At 41.9% G+C, this 20324-nt stretch overlaps 1 protein-coding gene and 1 pseudogene across 1 annotated transcript in view; both read right to left on the bottom strand.

Moving 5' to 3' along the window:
• Positions 1-20324, bottom strand: part of P4HA3 (prolyl 4-hydroxylase subunit alpha 3) — a 40357-nt gene that overhangs the window by 19395 nt on the left and 638 nt on the right. The window contains exons 2-5 of the mRNA XM_034667600.1: positions 20155-20320; positions 10953-11095; positions 9929-10152; positions 5061-5210 (exon numbers count right to left, since the gene is read on the bottom strand). Coding sequence (XP_034523491.1) covers positions 5061-5210; positions 9929-10152; positions 10953-11095; positions 20155-20320 — 683 coding nt within the window. The remainder of the gene's footprint in view (positions 1-5060; positions 5211-9928; positions 10153-10952; positions 11096-20154; positions 20321-20324) is intronic.
• LOC117803589 lies at positions 12003-12101 on the bottom strand (annotated as a pseudogene).

The following is a 20324-nucleotide window of genomic DNA, read 5'->3' as shown; positions in this document are numbered from 1 at the left end:
ACGTTAGATGATGCATCGTGCGAACACAGTTACGGTCGTATTTGTCACACACATTCATACCCTGATTGTTTCACTCTACGTTGTTATCAGGTGGATTTTTTATAACATTTCATAGTCTTCAGAGATGGCATATTTTAACTGTGGTAAAAATCATGCAACTTAGGGAGGCCTGGGTGGCACAGTCCGTTAAGTGTCCTACTCTTGGTTTCGGCTCAGGCCATGATCTCACGGTCATGAGATCGAGCACCACCACATGGGGCTCCACACTCCGCATGGAGTCTGCTTGAGATTCTCTCCATCTCTCTGCCCCTCCACTTGTGCTCTCTTCCTCTCTCTCTCTCAAATATACACATAAATCTTTAAAAAACCCACAACATAAATTTACCATCTTAACCATCTCTAAGTGTAAATTCAGTAATGTTAACTATATCCACATTGTTGTGCAATGAATCCCCAGAATTTTTCCATCTTGCAAATCTGAAACTCTGTACCCAACAAATAACTCTCAATTGCCCCCTTCCTTCAGCCCCTGGCAACCATCATTCTACTTTCTGTCTCTATAAATTTGATTACTCTAGATATTTCATGTAAGTGCAATCATACAGTATTTGTCTTTTTGTGACTGGCTTATTTTATTTAGCATAATGTCCTCAAGTTTCATCTATGTTGTAGCATGTGTCAGAATTTCCTTTTTTTTTTTTTTTAAGATTTTATGTACTTATTTGAGAGAGAGAGAGAAAGAGAGAGCACACACAGAGGGAGAGGGAGAAGGAGCAGCAGACTTCCTGCTGAGCAGGGAGCCCGACATGGGGTTCAATCCCAGAACCCCAAGCCCATGACCTGAGCCAAAGGCAGATGCTTAACTGACTAAGCCACCCAGGTGCCCCTAGAGTTTCCTTCTTTTTCAAGGCTGAATACTATTCCCTCGTACGTATAGACCACATTCTGTTTATCCATTCATCCCTCAGTGGACACTTGGGGTCGTTTCCACCTCTTGGCTGCTGTGAGCAGTGCTGCTATAAACGAATGCAGGATAAACAGCATTTTTTTTTTAAAGATTTTATTTATTTATTTGACAAAGATAGAGACAGCCAGCGAAAGAGGGAACACAAGCAGGGGGAGTGGGAGAGGAAGAAGCAGGCTCATAGCCGAAGAGCCTGATGTGGGACTCGATCCCAGAACGCCGGGATCACGCCCTGAGCTGAAGGCAGACGCTTTAACCGCTGTGCCACCCAGGCGCCCCTAAACAGCATTTTTAATAGCTGCGTTTTATTCTGCCTAGAAGCTACATCACAGATGACCTAGACGTACAGATTGTTTGCACTTATTTAATACCATTAGTTATTCTGTTCCATACTTAAAAGAGGGATAGTTAAGTAATGTATTGATATCTTATAATATCAGATTATTAACGCAAGGTTATAGCTTTTCAAACTCTTTTGAGATGAAGAGAACTAAAATACAACTTTATATATTTTTAAAACTCAAGAGCTCTTTCATGAGATAAAATTATATTTTATCAAGATCAAAGTTACTTTTGGGGCACCTGGGTGGCTCAGTCAGTTAAGTGTTTGCCTTCGGCTCGGGTCATGATCTCAGGGTCCTGGGATCGAGCCCCGAATCGGCCTCCCTGTTCAGCGGGGAGTCTGCTTCTCCAACTCCCTCTGCCCCTCCACCTGTTTATACTCTCTCTCTCTCAAATGAATGAATAAAATCTTAAAAAAAAAAAAAAGAAAGAACAAAGTTACTTTTGATGTCCCAGTTAAATTTCTTTGGAAATATGTACACTAAATAATGTTAAATGAAAAAGGCAACCATACACTTGTAGTGTATAATATAATAATAGTTTACATTTGTTAATTGCACGTCATGAACTGTGTTAAGGGCTTTACTTATGTAAATGCATTAGCTCATTTAATCCTCATGACAACGCTTTGAGGTGAACACTGAAGGCGAGCAGAATAGGCCACCCCAAAATATGCCTCTTTGACATAAGGATTTTGAGCTAATTATTTTGAGAAATGGCAGACACAGGAGAAGCTCTGAAAACCAGAGAAGTTACCCTTTTGTAAGAGAAATTTACATTTATAAAGGAACCCTCCATTTGCTAGCCTCTGTGTACCTGGAAAAGAAGGATGACTCTGAAACACAAGAGAATCTTTTTTTTTTTTTTTAAGATTTTATTTATTTATTTATTTGACAGAGATAGAGACAAGCCCGAGAGAGGGAACACAAGCAGGGGGAGTGGGAGAGGAAGAAGCAGGCTCACAGCGGAGGAGCCTGATGTGGGTCTCGATCCCACAACGCCGGGATCACGCCCTGAGCTGAAGGCAGACGCTTAACCGCTGCGCCACCCAGGCGCCCCAAGAGAATCTTTCTTTTAAGGTATATTTATTTATTTATTTTAGAGAGAGAACAAGCATGTATGAGTTGGGGGGAGGGGCAGAGGGAGATGGAGGGAGAGTCTCAAGCGGACTCCATGCCCAGCATGGAACCTGACACAGGGCTCAATCTCACAACTCTGAGATCACCACCTGAGGTGAAACCAAGAATCGGCCCCTTACACACTACACCATCCAGGTACCCCTTGAATCACAGGAGAATCTTATCAATGGAGAAAGCTCACTTAAATCTGTATAACCACCTTACCCTTGTTTGCTTTTCCTGGTAACCCACCAAAACTGGCCTCCCCCCACACGTTTCTTTCTATTGTCTAGCTTTATTTAAGATGGCATCTTAGGTCACCTCGAAGAGTTCCTCATTTCCGGGCCTCATCTCCCACATATATAGAAGGTATATGTGTAATAAACTTGTTTATTTTTCCTCTTGTTAATCTGTTTTTCATTACAGGGAGGTCTCAGCCAAGAATTCAGAAGATTAGAAAAGAATTATCTTCTCCCCCCCCCCACTTCCTAACAGTATCATTATTATTCCTCTTTTAAAGATAATAAAAATTGAGGTCCAGGGGGGTTAAGTAAATTGCCCAGATTTTCACAGAATTTGAACCCAGATCGGTCTGACTTCAGAGCCTGTGGTTTAATCACTACACAACTGTCTCTCGTTAACAATTACTGAAATGATTTTTTACTAAAATAGACCATGAAAAATTATTATATAAGTATTATGTATTATATGATATATATTACATATTATATTTTCATGGTATAAATAATTATATAAACCATATATTTTATATTATATGAAAGGCCCATGGAGGGATATCTATCTCGAATTTATAAGGGTTAAAAGGGGGACCATAATGTCTATGAGACAATGCCCAAAGTGTTCTATTACCGTCATGTCAAAAAAATGTGCTGTAAGAGCACAAAGGAGTCTGAGAAGTCTGAGGAGAATTAAGGAAGGCTTCACAAAGTAGGTGACATTTGAGCTATGCCTTGTGAGAAGAATAAAATTTACCAGACAAAGCACAATTGTGGAAAGGGAGAGTCCACCAGTGAGCAGAGGAGAAACCTAAGTCATCACAGGGAAAAAAGCCAAAACCCATACTCAGGCGCTGCATTTAAAGCTCTGTCTCTCAGGATAGTTGCTTTAGTTTATCTTCTCCTCGTCTCACGTCAATCCTCCCTTTTCTTCCTCTATTAAAATTCAATTTCTTCTTGCCCTTCGTTGTACCAAAGTGATTCTATTTCAGCTTGAATATGGAGCAACTGAGCAGACGCGTTAGGAAGAGCACCCTGGGAAGTTTTACAACAAAGACCCACTTACCAGGAACTTCCATGAGAGGAACAGGCCCATTTGCTACTCTGAGAATAAATCTGTTTTGGCAGCAACGTGTGGGTTTTGGACCACCCACATCCTCCTCTCTTTTCTCAGGAAAAGGGGGAAAGAGAAAGGAATGTAGGGAGTAGAAATGGTTTATTAGCTTTGGACACTCTATGGAATTGGCTCTGGAAGCTGTATTTCCAGCTCATTCTTGAAGACTATACAATTCTGGTGGGAAATGGATTAGCTGTAGAAAAGGACGGCAGATCCCCTATTTGGGCAAATGAGCTTTGGCGAGAGGATCCACAACAGCTTATAGGTCAAGTGCCAAGGAAAAGCAACCCCCAGAGGAGGCGCTGAGCTGTACTATGGACCAGTGACACCAGCCCCATAGCTAGACACAGTCAAAGTTACAGCTGGACTCAGTTGCAGATGGGAGAGGATAATGTCGGAGAGGACATTAGTCCTATAGTCCTTCTCGTTGGACACAGAATTAAACTGACATGAGACAGATTAACAGGAGAAAGTCAAATGTAGTAGGCGTATGTATGGGGAATCCACACAGACACAAAATTCCAAAGACAATGAGGCAACATGAAGCTTCTATGAGCTAAGGAGAGGAACACAGAGGGGAGAAAGACCATCAGCAAGAGGGTGAAAGGAGATGTCTGGAAAAACAAGTTTGCCCTATGACGGAGACAAGTCCCCTAGGAAAAGGGGAGTCTGCTAACAGCTCTTCCTGTTACAGGCTCTCCTTTCCAACATAAACTAAGGCTTTTCCTGCATCTGCTGGGTTTTGATTACTTTTAACTCAAAGTGATCTTTATGCCGAAGTGGCCCATCTTAGGATGCCTGCCGAGGGCCCCCACAGTAACAGTCAAACTTCTTCCTTGGATACTGGCAATATCACGACAGAACATCTGAAGAGACAGGAGTTGCTGACAGTGCAAAAGAGTGATCTATATCGACTATGAACCCATTAGACATTTGTCAATGCAGCTGGCGCGCTACAGATGGAAGCCTGCCTCCTACACGGAAGACGACGGTTTTAAAGTAGTCAAGGCGCTGGAAAGAGCGTCGGACTGAGAGTCAGACAGTCTTGGGTGCTAATCCCAGCTCTATGAACTTCGTGACAAGTTAGGAATTTTTTGGAGGTTTAGTTTACTCACATGTGAAATATGGAAATAATAAAACAACTGCCCTGCTTGACTCACAATTGGTCCTGTTGGGAAGATGAAATAAATTGAGAGACATGAAAATGTGTAGGAAATTGTCAAGCAGATATAAAGCACTATATTTATTGTGATAATACTAGTGAGTCGCACTTACTCCCCTACCTGGAAATAGGCAAAGGCCAAGTGATCCAAGGCATCTTCTAGACTTGCCTCATCTTCTGTCTTCCATTCTCCGTAAGATCCTCGGAAGAGACTGACAGCCTCCTCCAGCCATGGAATGGCATGGTAGTAATCCCCCATGTCATAGGCCACCTGTAGGTAACATAAGTACCATCGTTAAGCCTGAATCCACAGGTAGAGGAGAGCAATGACAAAGAGTGAGTGCCTTCACAAGAAGGCAAGTTTGCATCTCAAATTCATTTAAATTCAGTTTGTCAAGCATCCATTATATCCAACGCATTGTTCTAGATGTAGAGAAGACACAGGGTTCTTGCATTTAAGGAATTCATAATCTGGGGAGAAGAGAGATATGAACTCAATTAACTGTAATACTGGGCAGAATGCATGAATACTAAAGGAAATACGCATAATATGTCACAGAGGCAGAGAAGGGAGAGGCTTGGGAATCTCAAAAGGTTTCGTGGAAGAAGTGGCATCTGAGATAGGCCTTCCCTGAAGAAAGGAAAGGATTTCAATGGGCAGAGGTTGAGAGGAAGAACATTTTAAGGTGAGGGAATGGCAGAAACAGAAGCCAAAAGCAAGTTTGTGTTCAAGTCGGACACTGGTTATAGCCTAAGGTGAAAAGAAGCAGGAAATGGACTTCAAAAGGTAGCATGAGCTAAGTTAATAAGAGCTGTGAGTGTCGTGTTTTTAAGAAGATACTGCCAGTAGCAATGTGAGAAATGGACTGAATCATTCATTTATTTATTCAATATTTACTGAGTATTTGGTCTTATTCAGTATTTATTGAGTATCTGGTGATCCCTGACCTTAAAGAGCTTAGTCATATGAAGGACACAAGAGTAAATCAATAATTGCAACACAGTGTATTAGACCCACATAGGAATGCTCAAAGAGCTCAGTGACTTTTTTCTATAATAAATGTTGGAAGGCAGGAATATGGCAACATGTGCTAGACCTTGCTCCTGTCTCCTAACAGCTTACAGTTAACTAGAATACCAGCACTGCAGGTGGAATTTCCTGGAAGTTGCTGTTGGAGACAGCATGGAATTATAAAGTCACAGAGTTGGAAGCACTCTTACAAAACATTCTAATTCTGCTCTAACTTCCAGACCGGCAGAAAGACAGGGCAAAACCTAGAGGTACTAAAATTCTGCAGTCTAAACAGTAAAGCAGCGCTCTTCCAGGTCTGCCATTCATCGACCATGTTATTTCTCTGATCCTCTGGTTTCCTGTTTGTAAAAAGGTTGAGTTGAAGAATAACAATCGAAATGACTGAACTTTTTCTGCTAAATCAATTATTTGTTTAATTAAGTTTTCCCAAGCCCCAAAAATATGGTAGATTGAGATAACTGGAATCCTTCCAACCAAAAAGACTCGGAACTTTTGATTAAAATATAACAAATATTTTATGATATATTTTCAAGAAAGAATGGAAAATACCCAGGTACCAGAAACAAAAAAAGGAGCTAAAAACCCGAGTAATAAGCTTAAGAGCAGATACTGAAGCAGCTTAGGATGGGGGCGGGTGTTAGTTTTAGTAATCTCGGTACTTAGCAACCTTTGGTTATAATGCCCACATGAGGACAGAATATGAGCCCTCCTGGGGTGCCTGGGTGACTAAGTTGTTAAGCATCTGCCTTCAGCTCAGGTCATGATCTCAGGGTCCTGGGATCGAGCCCTGCATCAGGCTCCCTGCTCCAGGGGAAGACTTCTTCTCTCTCTCCCACTCCCCCTGCTTGTGTTCCCTCTCTTGCTGTGTTTCTCTCTGTCAAATAAATAAAAATCTTTAAAAAAAAAAATATGAGCCCTCCTTAGGCCTCCCAAAACCTAGGAACTGGACTGAAGACATACTCATAAAACTGAAATCCATGAAAAACGATACTTTAAAGGAAAGGATGGACCAGAAAACAATCTACCCACTGCCCCAAACAGTCAAGAAAATTGGTTTGTTTCTGTCTGGATATTGTTTAGGGGAAAAAAAAAATGTCTCCTTAGAATATTCACAATCTTTGGCCTATGCTTCATGTGAGTTTAAGATTTAAGTATGCATTATTCATACAGCTAAGGATACTCCAGGCCAAAAAATCAATATAATAAGGGATCTAAGGTCAGTGCAAATCAAAACCACAATGAGATACCGCCTCTTGCCTGTTAGAGTGGCTATTATTAAAAGGACAAGAAATAGTGCTGGCAAGGATGTAGAGAAATAGGGCTGTGCACTGTTGGCAGGAATGTAAATCGGTGCAGCCAATGTGGAAAATAATATGGAGGTTCCTCAAAAAATCAAAAACAGAACTGCCCTTTGATCTACCAATTCCACTTCTGGTATTTATCTGAATAAAATGAAAATACTAACTCAAAAAAAGATATATGCACCCCCATGTTCATCGCATTATTTACAACAGCCAAGATATGGAAACAGCCTAAGTGTCTCCACTGATGGATGAATGGCTAAAGAAAATATCACACACACACACACACACACACACACACACACACACACACACACACGGAATATTATTCAGCCATAAAAAAAGGAAAGTTTGCCATTTGCAACAACACGGATGGACCTTGAGGGCATTATGATAAGTGAAATAAATTAGACAAAGACAAATATCATACAACCTCACTTATATGTGGAATCTAAAACAAAAACAAACAATAATAACAAAAACCCGAGCCTATAGATACAGAGAACAGATTGGTTGCCAGAGGTGGGAAGCAGGGAGTGAGTGAAATGGGTGAAGGGGGTCAAAAGGCACAAACTTCTGGTTACAAAATAAATAACTCATGCAGATGTAATGTACTCAAAAAAAAGGGGGGGTATCTAAGGCCAGTGATACCACCAGAGTACCTGGAAGAAGAAAACCCAGAACCCTTTGGAGTGATATTCCCACAACTCCAGTCACAGAGATTCTTTTAGAGGGGAAAAACGTCCTGCTAAAAATAAGTTAACAAACATGATAAACCATATCAGGAAATAATCATGAGCAAGAGTCAACAGACATGATAGCAGGGTAGTGCAATTAGACAACTAAGAATTTCAGAAACTAGAAAGGTTGATCTGCTTTAAAATAATCCATGGAGGTGAAAACTGGAGACGTGCAGATGAAATTTGGCCACATGTTAGTAATCATTGAAGCTTCTTCTTCGACCCAGCAATACCACTCCCAGGTGTTTATTCAAGAGAAATAAAAACAACTGTCCACAGAAAGACTTACACAAGAATGCTAATAGCAGCTTTATTCACAGTAGCCCAGGCTGGAAACAATCCAAGTATCCATCATTAGGAGACTGGATAAACAGTACGTAGTATAGTCATACAACAGAATACTACTCAGCAATAAAAAGGAATGAACTAGTAATAAATCAACAAGGTGGATAAATTTCACAGATACACTGTGCTGAGAGGAGCTGGACTCAGGATAGTACATACATATTCTAAGGCTCAGGACAGTTCCCAGGCACCCAGGCAAGGGTAGAGTAGAAGGGAAGGGTTGGGAGTAGTGAGAAGAAAGAGGAGAGGGGCTTTATTGTGCTATATGTAAATTCATTTTTTAATATTAACTTTAATGCCTTCTGTTTTATGTAAATTCCTTTTTAAAAATCTGAAATGAACGTTGCAAAATCTTAACACATATTTCATCTCAATTATAGCCAGAATTGCTTGTTACATTATTTTATGTAGTTTTCTTATATTTGAAATGTTTTATCTTTCATAATAAGTAAATAAATACAGAAATAAAGATTGCCAGTGAGGCTTTCAGGAAGGAACTTACTGAATTTTTGACATATTGTTTTAGTTTCAGAAAGGCCTCACGAATGAAGCATATATTGCTTCCATACACGGAACTATTTTACCTGGCTGAAATTTAAATTAGCCATGAACGTGATGATTGAGCTCTGATTCCATTCAGGATCTTAGAGAAGGATAAGCAAAACATAGAGAGGCTTAGGGCAACCCACCCTGCACTAATTTTTGGAAGACTGATCCCTAAAACTTGACATCAGGGCACAGGGGCCCACTCTCAGATCTGCTAATGAATACTGTAGGGGCTGGGAAAATTCACTTTCCTGCAATACACATCTTCAAAATTAAAAAGGATTTACTCCATTACTTCTTAAGGCAAAGGCTAACAAAGAGTATATTGTAAAAATGACCTCAAATGTGCTTATAAGTTATGATCAAAGATCAGTTAAATATCTCATATGGAAGGTTCCTGAAGTCTATCTTCTCAAGTAATGTTAAAGTGAATGGCCTCAGCTTTTTGACACTACCTTAATCTAGTACGTCCAAATGCTTAGGAAATGTTGCAAGGGATTCCAGAAAGTCTCAGGAGGCTGAGTTTCTGTGACCTTACCTCACATCTCCACCTCTTCTGCCCTTCCTCACCCTTGAACCCTGCTTCTCCTTTCCACCCAGCTGTTCATCTGCTGGCGCGGTGCTACTGTTAAGGTGACCCCAGGACCATTTTTCCCAGCTCAGTCTCCATTTATGTCTGCCATCCAGCCATAACTAATAACACTAATAACACTCCCTTCACTCTCAAGAGAGTCCTGCATATGAGATCACCTTAGTTATCAGGGAAATAGTTATTATGGAAAGACTCAGAGTTAAAAGACCCAGGTTCAAAATTGATTTCTGCTACTTAAAATTGTGTAACCTTGGGCAGATTATTTACCGTGCCTGAACCTCAGCTTCTTCATCTGAAAATGGGAAATTATACCAAATTTCCAAGTTTGCTGGAAGGACTGAAAGCATGTAAAGCAATCAGGATATAGGTATTTCATCCAGGAGAAATGAGAGCTGAGCACTTCGCTCTCTATTTCTCTCTGAAAACTGTTACCTTGCCAACTTGGAAGCAGTCATCTGCTGTGAGGGAGAAGAGCCGTCTGGGACTGTACAGGTCAGTGACGGCGGAGCCAGCGACTCTCTGGAAGACGCCCCGGGCCAGGCCCTTCACGTTGAGCATGTATACATCCTGCAGCCGCATCAGGGCCCTTGCTGCTCCCTCAAGGTCCTCAAAGGCTGGCAGCTCCTGCTCCACCTTCTCATAACCGTCCTTCAGAGCTGTAGGGCAGTAAAAACACCAACCCACCGTTCAAAAAGCAGGTGGTGGGCACTTAATACAGACAAGGCATAATCACCTGTTCAAATGTTTCATGAGCAGAGATCAGGTTTTATCGATTTTTATCCCCCATGACTAGCACAGTTCCTGGCACAGAGTGGATGCTTAAGCTCTAGAATAAAACATAGGGAACATAAGCTCTAGAATAAAAACTAAAGCACACCCGTGTTGTTCTATCCTGTCTGTCTCCGGGAATCTTGCCCTTTGTGGGGATAACTCTTCTTCCTCTTAATCTCCCCAAAGACAGCAAATTTCTTCAAGTACAAAGTAGAAGAAATTAGGAAACTGAGCTTGCTACAGATCACATTATAGTTTAATAAAATAGAAATTATTAGACAAATACGTAAATGGAATGATATAACCTGTACTTCTTCACAGGGCTGTTTGTAGGGAAGATCAAATGAGATAATGGACATGAAAGCACTTCTTTTTTTTTTTTTAAGATTTTATTTTTAAGTAATCTTTACACCCAACGTTGGGGCTGGAACTCATAACCCCAAGATCAAGAGTCACGCGCTCCACCATCTGAACCAGCCAGGCACCCCAAAAGTGCCTTCTAATGTACAAAAATCACATAGACATATTAACAAGAGGACCCAGTTCTTCGCAGCAGCTAAAGCTATGAAGATGGAGTAACACCTACCCACTTCATGACCCTTCATCATATTCCACCAGAATCTCTCTCCTTCCCAGAGTCCGGAGACAGAATCTTCTCTTCCCCTCCAGCCCTCCTCCTCATTACCTCGGATGTTCTCACTGGCCTCCAGACTATGTACCACATTCCTCCAGTCAGACTGTAGACGTTTGATGAGAGTATATGCAAGCAGAGGGTTAGACACAGGGGTTGCCGAATCCTCGTGCAAAGAAAGCACCTTGTCATAGAATCTGGAAGAGAGGAGTAGAATGATCTCGCTTGCTGACGTACCCACTGCCCCTAGCAAAGACTGGCATGGTGTATGTACATTTAGAGTAGTTAAAAATGAAATGGGAACCCTTTGCGACTCACATAATACCCTAACCAATAAGCACAAAGAATATGAAAACTACCAAGACAACAGAAGTAGGTCCATTCATTTGTTCAACGCGTCAGTCTCTACTCGTCAATTAGGGCACATCAGTCACCACGCTAGATGCCAGAGATACAAAGGCAAGACAGGGTGGAGCTCTCAAGGAGTTCACAAACCGGAAAATCTTTTCTCTCATCACTCTATAATCAATACTTAGAATCTGGTAGAAGCTCAAAAATGTTGTTAAATTAATTGCAATAATTGTGATACCTGCTAGGAGAGAAGTGAGCTTATAATGCTATGTAATGCTCCAGCCACTTGCAGGCAGGGCCCCTAACCCAGGTGGGAGTTAGAAGGTGTAAGGGAAGACTTCCCGGAGGAAACGGCACTTAGATCTGAGTCCTAAAGGATTAAGCAATTGATAGCTACTATTTACTGAGCCTTTACCACGTATTAGGCATCCTGTTACATGCTTTAAATATATTTTGTCTCATTTAATACCCCCAACAACCCTCAGAGTAGATTTTATCACGCCCATTTTGAAGGGAGAGAAAATGGAAAAAGGCCACACAGTGAGTGACAAAACCAGATCTGAATCCAAATCTTCCTGACTCTGAAGCTTGTGCTCAGCCGATTTTGCCATATTGTTTCCATGGAGCTAAACCAAAAAAGGATGAAGTTTTTTTTGTTTTTTTGTTTTTGTTTTTTGTTTTTTGTTTTGTTTACTTGAGTATAGTTGACTCACGGTGTTATATTAGTTTCAGGTGTACATCACAGTGATTAAAAAAAATATGGAACGATGCACGAATCTGTCATCCTAGCACAGGGGCCATGTTCATCTTCTCTGTATCCTAGGAAGAATATTTTTTGAGCCAATGGGGACCACCATGTACAAAAGCACAGAGGCTTGACAAACATGTGTTCATTCAATAAATCAGTCTATACTGGTTATTTGCTAGATGGCGGACTCCATGCTAGATGCTAGGGATGAAAAGGCAAGACAGGGTCCAATGCTTGAAAATTTCATGAACAAGAAGAGAGTTGTTTTTCTTATTGTTCTAAACCTAAATTCAACATACATTTCTATGAAAGAGTAACTAAAATACACTCTTCTAGGAGCTGAAGGCAGGATTTCCATTAAGACAATAAACTTGGTCTCAGATGGCCTAGTGGGGTGAGACACAATTACATAACAGATGCAACACCAGGTTTAAGAACAAGGCTTAGGGGGCAGTAAGGAGAGGGGGTAATTAATTTGGCCAGAGCAGGTCAGAGATGGTTTCACAGAGGAGATAATACACCAAAACTTGATGGGTAGATGCAAATCATGAGGAAGGGAGGAGAAGCAGGCAGAGATGGTTCAACATATGTGAAGGGATGGAGAGAAAAGGTAGGGGAGTTCCAAGCTGTTCAGTACCACTGGAGCCCCAGGGGTGTCGGGAGGATGATGGGTAGATCAGACTGGACAAGGGAGGAGCACCTCACAGGCCCTGCTGAGGAATTTGGGTTTTACCCTGAGTGCAATTAGGGGCCACCAAAAGGTTTTAAGTGAGAGTTGGATACACTATGATATGTTTACGTATACGAATCTATGAGAGGGTGGGGTTCAGAAGTGGGGATGACCGGAGGCAACAAGAACAGTTTGGAGGCCAATTCAAAAGTGGAAGCAAGAGTAAGGAGAGTCTGAACCATAATAATGATAGTGGGGGCAGAGGACGGGATAGATTCAAGGGAGATATTTAGGAAGCAGTCCACATACAAACTGGTGGCTGCAATGGGGGAGGTAGACATGGGGTTGTCCAGCAGGCGTCCAGCCTCTCTGGCTTGCCAACATGTATAGAAAAGGGCCAGAAATGGTGGGACCAGAAGTGATCATTTTCTAGTTAATTTCCCTCCTCTTCAGATGTCCTACAACAGTGTTCACATCAGCAAGAGATGCTGTTTCCTTTCCTGGCATATTATAGTTATTCCATTTCTAATGCACTATCGGGATTAACGTTATAACAATTTATTGATTATAATAAGGCAGACCTACCCACAACAAATATCATTCTCAATGGGGAAAAACTGAGAGCTTTTCTCCTAAGGGAAACATGGTAGGGATGTCCACAATCACTACTGCTGTTCAACATAGTACTAGAAGTCCTAGCCTCACAATCAGACAACAAGAAGAAATAAAAGGCATCTGAATTGGCAAAGAAGTCAAACCCTCACTCTTTGCAGATGATATGATACTTTGTGTGGAAAACCCCAAAGACTCCACCCCAAACTTGCTAGAACTCACACTGGAATTCAGCAAAGTGCAGGATATAAAATCAATGCACAGAAATCAGTTGCATTTCTATACACCAACGAGACAGAAGAAAGAGAAATTAAGGAGTCGATCCCATTTTACAACTGCACCCAAAACCATAAGATACCTAGGAATAACTCTAACCAAAGAGGCAAAGGATCTGTACTCAGAAAACTACAGAACACTCATGAAAGAAATTGAGGAAGACACAAAGAAATGGAAAAACATTGCACGCTCATGGATTGGAAGAACAAATATTGTTAAAATGTCCAAGCTATCTAGAGCAATCTACACATTCAATGCAATCCCTATCAAAATACCATCAACTTTTTTCACAGAGCTGGAACAAATAATCCTAAAATGTATGGAACCAGGAAGACCCCAAATAGCCAAAGGAATGTTGAAAACGAAAACCAAAACTGGTGGCATCACAATTACGGACTTCAAGCCCTATTACAAAGCTGTAGTCATCAAGACAGAATGGTACTGGCACAAAAACAGACACACAAGATCAATGGAACAGAATAGAGAACTCAGAAATGGACCCTTAACTCTCTAGTCAACTAATCTTCAACAAAGCAGGAAAGAATATCTAAGGGAAAAAAGTCTCTTCAACAAATGGTGTTGGGAAAATCAGACAGCCACATCCAGAAGAATGAAACTGGACCGTTTTCTCACATCATATACAAAAATAGACCCAAAATGGCTGAAAGACCTAAAGATGACAGGAATCCATCAAAATCCTTGAGGAGAAAACAGGCAGCAACCTCTGTGACCTCGGCTGCAGCAACTTCCTGCTAGACACGTCTCCAAACGCAAGGGAAAACAAAGGCGAAAATGAACTGTTGGGAGTTCATCAAGATAAAAAGCTTTTGCACAGCAAAGGAAACAGCGAATAAAACCAAAAGACAACCGACAGAATGGGAGAAGATATTTGCAAATGACATATCAGATAAAGGGCTAGTATCCAAAATCTATAAAGAACTTATCAAACTCAACATCCAAAGACAAACATCCCAATCAAGAAATGGGCAGAAGACCTGAACAGACATTTCTGCAAAGAAGACACCCAAATGGCCAACAGACACATGAAAAAGTGCTCAATATCACTCGGCATCACGGAAATACAAATCAAAACCACAATGAGATACTACCTCACACCACTCAGAACGGCTAAAAATAACAAGTCAGGAAACGACAGATGTTGGAGAAGATGTGGAGAAAGGGGAACCCTCTGACACTGTTGGTGGGAATGCAAGCCGGTGCAGCCGCTCTGGAAAACAGTATGGAGCTTCCTCAAAAAGTTGAAAATAGAGCTACCCTATGACCAGCAATTGCACTACTGGGTATTTACAAATGTAGTGAACATTTATAGTGATACAAATGTAGTGAACTGAAGGGGCACCTGCACCCCAATGTTTATAGCAGCAATGTCCACAACAGCCAAACTATGTAAAGAGCCCAGATGTCCATTGACAGATGAGTGGATAAAGAAGATATAGTATATATTTACAATGGAGTATCACGTAGCCATCAAAAAATGAAATCTTGCCATTCACAATGATGTGGATGGAACTAAGGGGTATTATGTTAAGCAAAATAAGTCAATCAGAGAAAGACAGTTATCATATGATCTCACTGATACACGGAATTTAAGAAAACAAGGCAGACAATCATAGGGGAAGAGAGGAAAAAGTGAAACAAGAGGAAACCAGAGAGGGAGACAAACCGAGCTGTAATAGACTCTTTATCTTAGGAAACAAACTGACGGTTGCTGGAAGGGAGGGGGGTGGAGGGATGGGGTGGCTTCGTGATGGACACTGGGGAGGATATGTGTTGTGGTGAGTGCTGTGTGTTGTGTAAGACTGATGAATCACAGAGCTGCACCCCTGAAACAAATAATACATTATATGTGAATAATAAGACATAATAATAATTTAAAAAATTAAAATTAAAAAAATACATATAATAAGGCAGACCCAAGAGTTCTAGGCATGCCCTCTAAAAGTTTTTTCCTTATTTTAAAATTATTAATTTCAAGAACAATATAACAACAACAATGGAAGTAAAAGAAAAAAAGTGCATGCAAAGTGAAGAGGATATGGATTTATAGGAATGTGCTCAAGAGCAGTGAGAATATAGGAGTCCTTTGGCCAGAGTGGAAGATTTCAGTGAGCAGGAAGGGATGAAAGTAAGAAAGGGGGGGAGGGGGGGTTCATTCCCATGAAGCTGAGTCTGACCTAAGGGTTTCTCAAGGGTGGAGCCTGAATTGAAGATGACTTGCCTCCAGGTGCCTCCAGGGAGCCAAGAGTTCAATTCAAGCTTGAACTAAGGAACAGGAATCTGGGCCTAGGTGCCCCAGGGAGGAAATGAGAAGCCTGTCAAGTCCCAGGATGTCTCTGATCCCTGAAACAAGGCTCTTTGAGAGCGGCTACTCCAGGGTTTTAAAAACTAAACCAGCCTCCAGGGTATGGGATTTTTTTTTTTTTTTTTTTTTTTTTTTTTTACTACCCATTATTTCCTGCTTCAGCTCCATATGGAACTACTTAGTGAAATATATTCCACTGCTAGACGAAAACACTTACAAACTGAGACTTGGGCTTGAATCCAGCCTGAAGAGTAAGGATCCAAGGACAACTGAGGCTGAGTGGGCAGTAATTTTATAGACAGCTGGATTGGGAGGAGACCCAGCCTTCAACTCTCCCTCGGTTTGCTCCTCTGTAATATGACAGAACTGGTCTAGTCTAGAAGATCTCTATGGATCCTTTCAGCATGATCATTCTATCGTTTCTTTCCATCATCTTTTCCATAACTGAATGAAGAGATTCTTCATTTGGTGCTTGAGGACTAACGCTTAACAGGCATCAGAGGAAAGAAGCAAGGAAGCGAGGTGAAGATTTTCCCCAAGTCCTCCAGCATATCAGAAGCACCAGCTCCTTGTTCTCCTCACATAGCACTTTATATTATGGGGTCGGTTTATTTAGGGCAGGGGTTTGATCTCTATGGCAGCACATAATTCAGTTCAGCGTTCAGATACGTCATTTTCTGTTACACAAAGAAAAAACCTATCAACAGATATCTGAGACTGGTTTGGAATCCAAACGTTGGCCCTATTCCCAGCCTCTGAGCAAATAGCTGGTTTTCAGAGACCGAGTTACTGGATGCTGAATTCAAACCTCAGGGTTTCCTAAATGGCTTTTTGCTTTAACAAATGTTGCTGAGAGTGGAAAATCAGATCCCTGCTTCAAGAATCTGCACATCAAATTTGCAACCCAATCCTGCATTAAACAGCCTGGATAGGTTAGCCAGCCGCAATATAAAGGCTATTTTAATTCAATATGTTTCTCCTTGGAAATTCCAAAATGGCTTTGTCTCAGTTCTTCTGAGACATTCCAAATACTTAATTCATAACACAAAAATTACTGCTGCTGTTATTACTCTTTCAATCTCGGTAGTTTTTAAAAATTGCAACAGCAAAAGAAAAAAAAAGCTAGGGGTTAACTGTACATAGATAAATATACAACTAGTATATCTATATCTATCTATATATATACTATACTAGTAAAATTTTTATTCATTAACTTGGAGTAAAGAGTAGTTTCAACATTGGAAAATACTTTATTTCTTTTCTTTTTTTTAAGATTTTATTTATTTATTTGAGAGAGGGAGTGAGAGAGAGCATGGGGGTGGTGCAAAGGGAAAGGCAGAACCCGCTGAGCAGGGAGCCAGCCTCAGCTAGATCCCAGGACCCTGGGATCATGACCTGAGCCCAAGGCAGACGCTTAACTGCCTGAGCCACCCAACCACCCCCCAAATATTTTATTTCTAAATTTAGAAATTTAAAGAAGAATATCAACTGAAGCCCTTAGAAATAACATTTCAAGTTACATCAGATCACCAGATTGGGACTATAGGAAAATGAGCAGAACTGCCAAATTCTTGTTTTAAATAGCAATCATTTCACTAGGTTTTAGAACATTGACTAAAGAACAACAGTCTCTAAAATATCAAACTAAACTTTCTGAAATTAAATGATCATAAATCGTAGGAGAAGATAATCTAGAATTTTTCTGAATCTTATTATCTGGGCTCTCACAATCTGAGTTACTACTTAGAGCCAAAGGTGGGATCTAGTTTCACCAGGCAGTCTCAAAATAAACAAAAAAATCCTACAGTTAACATTTGTTGAGCACCTATTACATTCCAAGCAAAATGATAAATGCCTTTACATGGTACTTAATCCTTCTAACAAGTCTGTGGGGTAGGTGCTATCATTATCATCATTTTACAGATTAGGAAACTAATGCCTAAAGAGGTAAAGAAAAGACCTTGCCCAAGGTCAGAGCCAAAGATTCAGAGGTCTGTTAAATTCCTGCATCCAGACTCTTAACCACTATGTACTCCAGCTGTTCATAAAACCTCAGCAGTTATGGGGTTTGGTCTGGGTCCTGGCACATCAGATAAAGCAAGCAGTAAGGACCTAATGGCATGACAGAAACAATTAAAAGAACTAACTATATCCTAGTCCTGGATTTGCTACCTACTAGATGTATAATCTTAGGAAAGGGTATTAAACTTTAGTTTTCTCATATTTTAAATGATTTCTCATTTGTTTGAGAGAGTCATACAAACCTATTTCAAAGCATTGTGTGTAAGAAGCAAATGAGATTAGGGTTCTGTGACACAGCTGTGACAATGACAACAGTGATGAGACAGTAAAGGAGACCAGCATCAGCACCCCGCACCCCCTCCACCAGTCATTTGATCCACAGTGCCATCTCTCAGTTCTGAACCTGTTCCTTGAGAGGCCCGGCATCAGGATTTTGACCCATCTCTCTCTGAGCCACCCAAATAAAGAGATTAGTGGTATGAGAACCAGCACATGGGTAGCAGGGAACTTGCTGGAATTTCAAATCAAAGAGAAGAGTCTTTTATTTCCACCTATAAATCTAGACTCTGATGCATGTGGACTAAGAACAGAATTACAACATTTTGCTTTAGAGAGTAGGCCCATTCAACACTGGGCAATGATGCCACTCTAAAGAGTGACAAGAATTACTGAAATTATCATCTTTTATTATTATAATACACACATATATTTTGTGTGTGTGCATGTGTGTATATTCACAGTATTTCAAACTAATAGTAAATTTAAACACACATATAACTGCTTATATGTAAGCTACATACTTAAGAGCACATACCAAATAGCATCATCATTCAATCGCCACTGAGTAACAAACGAGATCTTTCACACACACTTCCTACACAGCTTGATTCTCTCCAACAGGGGCTCTCGTACGGCCATAGTGTCCCACGCGCCTTCTTCCCATGTGCCCCAAGATTAGTATTACTATCACAGACACTCGCTCAGTTTTATCAGCAGTCCATTGTGAGACAGCTCTCTGTTGTCTCAGCTCAGGAGGGGGCCAGATGATGTAAGACCTACAATAATATACTCAGATAGCAATGCGGTTACAGCATTGTTGCAGGCTTCTTCACATCCACAGCAGACACAGCACATATTCAAACACAATGTATCACACAATACAGTCATTTTTCATAGCTTGACACTAACAGTCAAGACATGATTACAGAGTCCCAGCGCGCCAGGTCTCCAGTATGTTATGCCACAGTGTGTAGCACCAGAGTTTGCTGATTGTGGAGCAAACAGTAGTGGCTGAGCATCCGCTTGTGTGCACGACACTCAGTCTCCTGTAGTATCAAGTATGGTTTTCCCTAGTGTTTCCCTGGTGTCAATGAACACATTAAATCTTAGTTATCTTGTATTTAGAATTTAGAGAGCTCTTGTATGTGGGAAGAGAGGGGAGAGTTGAACGCAAAGGAGACAATGGACATCTCTGATTAACAATCACATGCTCCCTGAGGGCAGGGTTGGGTCTTGCTCACCATTTTATCCCCACCACCTGGAACAGTGTGTGGCTCATAATAGGCAAACACCGGTACTGAATGAGTTAATGAACACGAAGCATTCTTCATATAATGAGCGGTACAAGCAGCATCCAGAGTGAGGCAGAGATATCCTAGTGTCGGGCCCATCCGGTCCCAAAGGCATGTAAATCTCACGCATGGTCACAGAATGTCACTTCCTACCAAACACCGGTTCTCTGGGACACACACGTGGCCGCAGCGACACAGTATTTTCTCCCTCTCCGTCTTGCAGTCGCGCTGTGTCTCTGTGACACAGAGCCTGGGGGCCCACACGGGTGAGGGCGTGCCTTGTGAGGTCCTCCTACTCGGCCTGAGTCACTCCGACCGCAGTCACTCCAAGCGCAGCAGCTTGGCTGTGTGAGGAGGGATCTGGGGTGCTACCGGGTGTGTGCGACGGAGTTCGCTGTCCCACACTGCGTGATACCGCGTCCCTGAGGTCACGCTCGGTCTGTTTCCCCCTTACCTCATGCCACGGTGTCTCGAGGTCCCACCCCGGGTGACACTGGGCCACACGGTGTCTCAGCCTCCCGGTCTAGCGAGGCTTACCCAGTCTCACACGGCGTCTGAGGTCGCACGCTGAGTGACAATGAGACTGAGTCACCCGCCACCCTACAGCACGGTGCCTCGGTCCCGCCCTCTGACTCAGTCTCCCCGACTCAGGCGCCTCTGTGGCCCCGCGCGCGTTTTCTCACCTGGTCAGGTCGCGCAGCCGCGCCTCCTCCCCGCGCAGGTAGCGCCGCAGCAGCCCCAGCAGCCGGCGCTCGGGCGCCAGGGCGCGCGCCACGCTGGTCACCGCCGAGAACGTGTCCCCCCGCGCCGCGGCCCCGGCCGGGGTCCCCTGCCCGCAGCGCCAGCACCGCCA

Source organism: Ailuropoda melanoleuca, chromosome 8, assembly GCF_002007445.2.
Source record: "Ailuropoda melanoleuca isolate Jingjing chromosome 8, ASM200744v2, whole genome shotgun sequence".
Taxonomy (NCBI): Eukaryota; Metazoa; Chordata; class Mammalia; order Carnivora; family Ursidae; genus Ailuropoda; species Ailuropoda melanoleuca.
The sequence above is the reverse complement of the archived record's forward strand: the minus strand, read 5'-3'. Positions and strand labels throughout refer to the sequence as shown.